The sequence below is a fragment of the Phasianus colchicus genome, chromosome 15 (genome assembly GCF_987193195.1).
Source record: "Phasianus colchicus chromosome 15, bPhaCol1.hap1.1, whole genome shotgun sequence".
NCBI classification, from domain to species: Eukaryota; Metazoa; Chordata; class Aves; order Galliformes; family Phasianidae; genus Phasianus; species Phasianus colchicus.
Genome location: NC_143450.1, coordinates 10,605,231 through 10,612,466, shown reverse-complemented (window position 1 = coordinate 10,612,466; position 7,236 = coordinate 10,605,231). Strand labels below are relative to the sequence as shown.

Below are 7,236 nucleotides of genomic sequence, written 5' to 3'. Positions count from 1 at the left end.
AGCAGGCGGTGCCGATAGGGCAGCTCCTTCCGCGGCAGGGCCAGTGCTGGGCCTGTCCCACAGCATCCCCACGGGGAGTGGGGCCATGCCATGCCCTGACTGGGGCCGTGCATCCCTCGCTGCACCCCAGGGCTGGCCCTGGGCCGGCGTTCCTTGGGCTCCGGCTCCCAGGCGCCGGTGGCTGTTTTTAGCCAAGCAAAAGTTTAATGTTTTGAGATTTTCTATTTTGAGCTGTGAAGCTGGAGAAGCCGAGCCTCCTCTGACCCCTGCGTGTCTGTGTGGAGCAGCGGGGCTGGCCTGCCCTGCCCAGCACTGGGGCTGTGGCTGCCCTCGGTCTCCACCCTACAGTTGCCCCCTGCCCCCTCGTGCCCTGTGTTTCCGTGTGGAAACATCTCCTACACTCTCTCAGGAGAGAACAACCTCTCCTCTTGAAGCCCCAAGCAGGCTATGGGGGCATCCCTGGTACTTCTGCAGCATGGCATAGATTATGCTGGGGGGCATAGCTGGGAGAGCCCCAGCAAAGGCACTGGGCTGTGCTGTGGTGCTGCACGGCACAGGCTGCTCAGCCCAGTGGCCACAATATTGCCATCTGGGGCTTTGGTCCTGCAGCAGCTGCAGGGTCTGTCTCTGTGCTTTGTGCCAGAAGTTACTCACGTGCATGCAGAGGAACTGACATTTGCTCAGTCTCCAGCAGATCCAGCCAGGGTGAGGTGGCACAAATTGCTGGTACTCAATGCAGGTGCCACCATTGAGAAATCATGGCTGCAAGAGACACCGGGGGTAGATGGGGTGACCTGGGAGAGGAGCAGAGCTGAGTGCTCCTGGGATGCAGACACCAGCCCTGGGTGTGCAGTTCTGCCTTTTTTTATTCACTGCCCTGCAAAACCCTGCGCTTCTGGAAGTACCTTGAGTTCAGACCCAGCAGCACAGCCCTCCATCCCCCATCCCTGTCACAGCGCAGTGGGGTGGCTGCCCCGGGGGTCCCTAGGAGCCGTGCCGGACCAGGGCAGCCAGGAGTCTGCGGAACGCAGCGCGGAAGTCCCTGTTGAAGACAGTGTAGATGATGGGGTTGAGGCTGCTGTTGCAGTACCCGATCCAAAAGAAGAAGCTGAAGAGGGGCTTGGAGACGCGGCACCCCTCCCCGCACACGGCCTCCAGGCTGTAGGTGAAGAAGAAGGGGAACCAGCAGAGCACGAAGGCCCCCATCACCACGGCCAGCACGATGGTGAAGCGCCGCTCCCGCACCCGCAGTAACCGCCGCCGGCACAGCGACACGCTCTGGTGCTGGCTCCGGTGCCGCCGGCTCGGTGCTGCAGCCCATGATGCCCTCCTGTTGGCATCCCCAGGGCACGGGGCCGAGCCACGGCGGGCGGCGAGCACGGCGGCACTCCGACGCATGGTGAGGCGGTAGATGCGGCAGTAGACGGTGACCATGACGAGGCACGGGGCGAAGAAGGAGGCGACGCAGGAGGCCAGCACGTACCACGTCTCGTCGATCAGCTCGCACTGCCGTGCCCGCGGCCGGGCCTTGAAGAGGGGCGGTAAGGCCACCAGGGCGGCCGCGGCCCACACCGCCCCGATCATCCCCTTCACGCGGCCAGGGCTGCGCCGCAGGTTGAGCCGTGCCGCCCGCGTGACAGCCCAGTAGCGGTCCAGGCTGATGGCACAGAGGTGCCCGATGGAGGCTGTGCACAGCAGCACATCCAGCGCCAGGTAGAGGCTGCACCACAAGCTGCCGAAGTACCAGTAGCCCATCACCTCTTTGGCCAACGAGAAGGGCAGAATGAGGATGGCCACCAAGATGTCCGCTGAAGCCAGGGACACCAGGAAGAGGTTCTGCGGGGCGCGCAGGGCCCGGCTGGTGGAGACGGCTGCCACCACCAGCGCGTTGCCCACCAGCGTGGCCAGCAGCACGGCCAGCACGGCCAGCAGGATGAGCCCGGTGGCCGCCGGTGAGTGTGGGGGGCTGCCGGCCTGGCTGCTGTTACTGGAGGCATTGGGCAGGGTGATGGCAGCCTCCATGCTGCACCAGCCCCTCCGGTGACCGAATCCCCATGGGGCTGCCCCCCGCGCACGCCCTGCTCACCGCCGCTTCTTGCTGCTCGAGCCTTCCATCACCCGACCGCTGCGGCTCCTCCTGAGCTGACCCGGTATCAGTGGGGCCAACCCGGTGCCTCCCTCGCTGCTGCCTTCGTGCCGTCCCCGCGGCGGCTGCACCGTGGCTCTGCAGCAGCCCCGCTCACTCGTCCCAGCCCCAGGGAGGAGGGAGGGCGGGAAGCAGGGAGGGAGGGACGGCCGCTATCGCTGGCAGGAGCCCAAGCATCTGTGGGCAGTGGGAGAAGTGGTTGTAGCCAATGCTTAAAGGGCTCCTGCCGGGGTCACTGGGGCAGGTGAGCTTCCACCGTGGTGTTGGGCACTGTGGTGCTATGCCGTGCCAAGCCACTATTCTGCTGAGCCCCAGCAATTACACTCTGCCATGACACTGAGTGGAGTGGCACCGACCTCATCCCTGCGGCTCAGCTCTCCAGGGATAAGGGATGCAGTGATACTGCCAGCAGAGCAATGGCAAACTGCAGAGCACAGTATGGGTTTGGCTGCAGCATCGCTGTGCCGCTGTGGTGCCAAGCATCGTGCTTGGTGCTGCCCCAGTGCTGGGCACCATGGGCTGCGGGGCAGTGCCTCAGTGCTGCATGCACACAGCAGTCAGGATTTGCAGGACAAGGGCTGAAGATGCGCAGCAGGGACACAGGTGCTCAGCCTTTATTAGACACCAGGGGAAGTGGAAATGGCTAAAGGCGGGTGGCACTGTGCGGGGCCAGGTGTGGGGAGCCCACCCGCAGCACGGGGCTGGGCATCTCCTCAGGGTAGGAGAGCACAGGGTTGTCCAGCCCCAGCCTGGCCTTGTCACGGGCAGCGGCCTCACGCTCATCCCAGCCTTCAGGGCTGCGGCAGCGGTCGGTGCAGCAGAGCGTGGCACGCGTGATGAGGCTGTCGAGCGGCTGCAGCGAGTGCATCCAGGCCGGGAGGAAGTCCCAGCTCTGCAGCCACTTGGGCAGGCGGCCGGGGCTGCGCGCCTGCAGCACGTTCACCAGCCCCACAAAGAAGAGGAGGCCAAGGAAAGGGGCGCCCACCCCCACCAGCACCCGCCAACCCGCCATGGAGATGCCGAAGATGAGGGAGGGCAGCAGGAGGAAGCAGATGATGAGGTACAGCACGGCAAACCAGCGGTACTTGGCCGTGCGCTCGCCCAGCGCCTTGGCCATGCGGATGGGCAGGCGGGTGAAGGGCAGCGGATACCAAAGCAGGATGCCGGAGATGTTGAAGAAGAAGTGGCAGAGGGCAATCTGTGGGGACGGCAGTTGTATCAAGCTGGGCATGGGGGCACATTGGCTTCTCCATGTCTCCTCACAGCCCCCACTCCATACCTGGAAGGAGCTAGCCAGTTTGTCCCCAGGGCTGGCCAGCGCAGCCAGGATGGCGGTGGTGGTGGTGCCAATGTTGGAGCCCAGGGTCAGCGGGTAGGCACGCTCAATGCTGATCACCCCCAAGCCTGTGAGAGAGGCACCCCTTGGCATCGCAGCCCTCTCCCTTGAGGCACATGTCTGAGCATCCAAGTGCCCATGGGCCATTGTGGCAGGGACCGGCACGTGTCTGGGGCTGACCGATCAGGGGTGTGATGGCTGAGGTGAAGACGGAGCTGCTCTGGACCACGAAGGTCATCCCAGCGCCCACCACCATGGCGAAGTACCCAGTGAGCCAGCTGAACGGGTGTGGGAGGTCTGCCATGGCACAAGACAAGGGCACAGACATGGACGTGTCAGCTGGGATCGGCCCAGAGCTGCTGCCTGGTGCTAGGGAGAGAGCTGTGGGATTGGGTTCTGGGTATAGGGCCAAGCTTGGGGCTGCAGGAGTCTGCTGGGCAGGATGGATGGATGGATGGATGGGAAGGGGGATGTGGACACCAGGAGGATGTGATGGGCATAAATAGAGCAGGGAGCAGGTAGGAATGGGGCCAGGAGTTCATGCAGGACTGGGGGTTAGAAGTAGGGTTAGGATGGGGGATGACAGGGGTGAAGCAGAGAGAGCTGGGGCTGTCAGTGTCCCATCTCACAGTCGTCCCTGTCCCACTCACCAGTGTTGATGACCTTCTGGATGGCTTTGGCCACCTGCCCCTTGAGCAGGGAGTTGAGGATTTTGACCAGGAGGATGAGGCAGGTGCAGAGCACGATGAGGGACCCGGCCAGCAGAACCAGCCCCACGGCCAGGTCCGGTAGTGGCGTGTCCGTGAAGAGGTGCTCGCCTGCCCCACAGCACGGCTGGGAGAGGGCCTGGGGCCTGCCCAGCCCCGCTCACAAACCTGTCCCCACCAAGCAGCCCCGCGCAGCCCCACAGCATCACCCGGCCCTCCTTCAGTCCAGCCCGGGGCTTCCAAACCCACAGCACCCCCAGCCCTACAAGCACCCCCTCCAGATCCACTCACACTTTTGCCTGGTGACATTGTGGAGGATCCCAATGCCATTACTGCTGCAGTGTCCAGAAGCCGTGCAGTTTGGAGGCACTCCTACCTCACTGGCAGCTGTCTGCAGAGAGCAGGTAGGCTCAGGGTGAGTCCATAGCATCCTCACCAGCCTCAGCCCATCGCCCTCTGTGGGGTGCTTCTAGGGGGGATCTGGCTGGCCAGCCTGCTGCTGCCAGCATCATAGCAAGGCCATAAGCCCCTCACCTGGGGAGGTGCGGGGTCGCACCACATGCGGATGAGGCTGCGGTTGCGCAGGCTCTCATCCCCTGTCGCGATGCCTGTGATCACCGACTTGTCCAGCTGCAACAGCACATTGGAGGGGATGGCACTGTGGGGCTGGCAGCATCCCCAGGCTGGGGATATCTATGCTGTGATGGGGACCTTGCTGCCAGCCTTTGGCAGAACTGCCACTGCAGGGACACTGGTGCTAGGAACAGTATTACTAGCATGGGAACACCAATGCTGGAGGACCACCCCTGGGGACAACACAGCCAACCCAAGGAGACCTGGATGATGAGCTTGGTGAAGGGCTCTGTGATGATTTTCAGCAGGTCAGGGGCATCCTTCCCACTGCGGATGTTGAAGGTGGCTACCACCAGGCGGGTGACGTGGTGCAGGTACCCGCTCACCACCTCCAGTGGCAGCAAGACCAACACCGACAGCCAGTTGAAACAGTCATGCACAGTAGCACCAGCAAAAGCCCTGCATGGAGGAGTCTGCGTGTCAGTGTGGGGCAGCCCTCGGTCCCTCCAAGTCCCTTTGCTTCCATCAAATGCTAACCTTTTGAACTCACTGCGGTCACCAGCCTGCATGAGGGCCACGATGGTGTTGGTGACTGAGGTGCCAATGTTGGAGCCCATGATGATGGGTATGGCAGAGCGCACCTCCAGCACTGGTGGCAGAGAGACCTGCTAGCCCCACATCCTCCTCAGCCATCCTACCCCCAGCCCCAGGGAGCCCCACGGGTGCACTCACGCCCCGAGGAGACCATGCTGACAATGATGGAGGTGGAGGTGGAGGAACTCTGCACCAACACGGTCACCAGGATGCCCACCACCAGCCCGGCTACAGGGTTGGAGAGGATGGCGTTGTCCTTGAAGATGTCCCCCGCCACTTTGCCTGCGAGAGAGCGTGAGGGCAGGGCACTGGAGCTGGGGTACTGCTGGCTGCCCTCTGCCCACAGCCGTACCTCCGGCCAGCTGGAAAGCAGAGCTGAGCACGTCCAGGGAGCAGACGAAAAGGTACAGGAAACCAAACATCAGAGGCACCTTGAGAAGGGAGACACAGATGGACTGGACCCTCACCCAGCAGCCCAGCTCTGTGCAAGACAAGAGAGAGTGTTACACGCCGGGCACGTGTCCGTATGCCTGGCCATGTTTGTGGGTCTGCCTGCAGCACCACAGGGCATTGAGCATCTTCCACACCCCCTGCCCTCCTTGCTGGGTGCAGTGCTTGAGGACCTCACCTGGCTTCTGCAGCTCCTCCAAGCCCAGGCGAGGTCCCTGCCAGGGCAGTGCATCCAGCTCATAGCGCTCCCGGCTCTCCACCAGCCGCCCCGGAGAGCCAGGGCACAGGAAGCCATGGTCAGGGCAGGTCACTGCTCCCACAGTGAAGGGGCAGGTGTGGGCACCCGGCAGCCTGTGCAGAGCTGGATACAGGCATATCCAACATGCATTATGGCCCTGTCCTCTCAAGGTGCTGGGCATGGAGCCCGCTTGGTTTGGGAAAGCAGAGCTGAGCTCTGCATGGAGAGGAGGGTGGTGAGGAGGAGGGCTGGAAGACCTACCTTGGGGACTGGGGCAGTAGGCAAACGGGGTCCCGTGCACCACCCTTCCTCCCCGCACCGGGCAGCGGGGCATGGCCGGGCTCTCCCTCCGGTACGGCAGCATTGCTCTGGCTGAGTCTAAGCAGAGGCAGCCACACGTCACTGTGGTGGGGCCACATCTGCACTTCTCCAACCACTGCCACCCCAAAACCACGCAATGGTGGCACCAGTGCTGCTCACCTGGTGCTGGCCAAGCACTCAGAGCAGTGCCATGTCCTCATGCCAAATCCACGCGTTCCTCCAGCAAAGTGGCCCACGGGGCACCAGGGCCCTTTATATGCACGTCAAGAGCAAAGTCTAAGGAGCCCAGCGTTGCCCCTCGCCTCTGCTCACTGCTCACCTCCTCCCCAGAAATTCCTGCAGTTAATGGGTAACCCCACAGCATCCCACGTCAGCCGCAGTCCTGGGGGTGGCACGGGGCACACATCCCAGGGTATGGTGCCTTGCACAACCTGTGCACCCCACCTCACCTGCCCGAGGCTCTGCATCACCACTTCTAAGGCAGCCTCGCACCATACACTTCATCCCCTGCAGGAGAGGAAGAGGACGTCTCACTGTTGGAGCTTCCTGAACTGGAGATGAGGCCATACACGCACCCGTCGGCCTCACAATCCCAAGGGCACAGCTCTGCTGGTCTGGCCCAAGGGTGGTGGCAGTGGTTGCATCAGCACTGCAGCAGGATGCTGCCAGCAGGACAGGCACTGGTGTGGTCCCTGTGTCATCAGTGATGGTGGCATGCCGCCCGCCCATGCCAGTGCACCACAAAGAAAGCTTTATCTCAGCATGCATGATGCCAGGTCGAGTGGAAGGGGAGCAGTGCCTGTGTGCTTGTCACTGCGCCTCAATGCTGTTTATTATTACCCCTCATTTACACACCTCCGCCAAGTTTCCA

The 7,236-nt window shown here is 62.8% G+C and overlaps 2 protein-coding genes across 2 annotated transcripts; both read right to left on the bottom strand.

Annotated features, from left to right (window-relative positions):
• Positions 1 to 412: 412 nt before the first annotated feature.
• LOC116231902 (alpha-2Db adrenergic receptor-like) lies at positions 413 to 2,319 on the bottom strand. Its single transcript, XM_031597911.2, has one exon. It carries the CDS (start codon positions 2,020 to 2,022, stop codon positions 985 to 987), a length of 1,038 nt encoding a protein of 345 aa, XP_031453771.1. The 5' UTR covers positions 2,023 to 2,319; the 3' UTR covers positions 413 to 984.
• Positions 2,320 to 2,369: 50 nt separating this feature from the next.
• On the bottom strand, positions 2,370 to 6,422 carry SLC34A1 (solute carrier family 34 member 1). The gene is made up of 12 exons (XM_090150647.1): positions 6,306 to 6,422; positions 5,985 to 6,167; positions 5,709 to 5,837; positions 5,495 to 5,638; positions 5,300 to 5,411; positions 5,026 to 5,221; positions 4,724 to 4,819; positions 4,481 to 4,580; positions 4,133 to 4,300; positions 3,663 to 3,779; positions 3,426 to 3,550; positions 2,370 to 3,344 (listed from the first exon to the last, which is right to left on the bottom strand). The coding sequence occupies exons 1-12, from the start codon at positions 6,406 to 6,408 to the stop codon at positions 2,790 to 2,792; spliced, it is 2,028 nt and encodes a 675-aa protein (XP_090006773.1). The 5' UTR covers positions 6,409 to 6,422; the 3' UTR covers positions 2,370 to 2,789.
• Positions 6,423 to 7,236: the final 814 nt, after the last annotated feature.

Bases quoted from the DNA above. Each gene is read 5' to 3' on its own strand.
- LOC116231902 (XM_031597911.2), bottom strand. From the start codon at position 2,022: ATGGAGGCTGCCATCACCCTGCCCAATGCCTCCAGTAACAGCAGCCAG.
- SLC34A1 (XM_090150647.1), bottom strand. From the start codon at position 6,408: ATGCTGCCGTACCGGAGGGAGAGCCCGGCCATGCCCCGCTGCCCGGTG. The intron at 6,168-6,305 runs GTAGGTCTTCCA...GCCTGTATCCAG, and splicing joins CTACTGCCCCAGTCCCCAAG to CTCTGCACAGGCTGCCGGGT. The intron at 3,780-4,132 runs GTGAGTGGGACA...GTGCCATGGCAG, and splicing joins CCAGAAGGTCATCAACACTG to ACCTCCCACACCCGTTCAGC.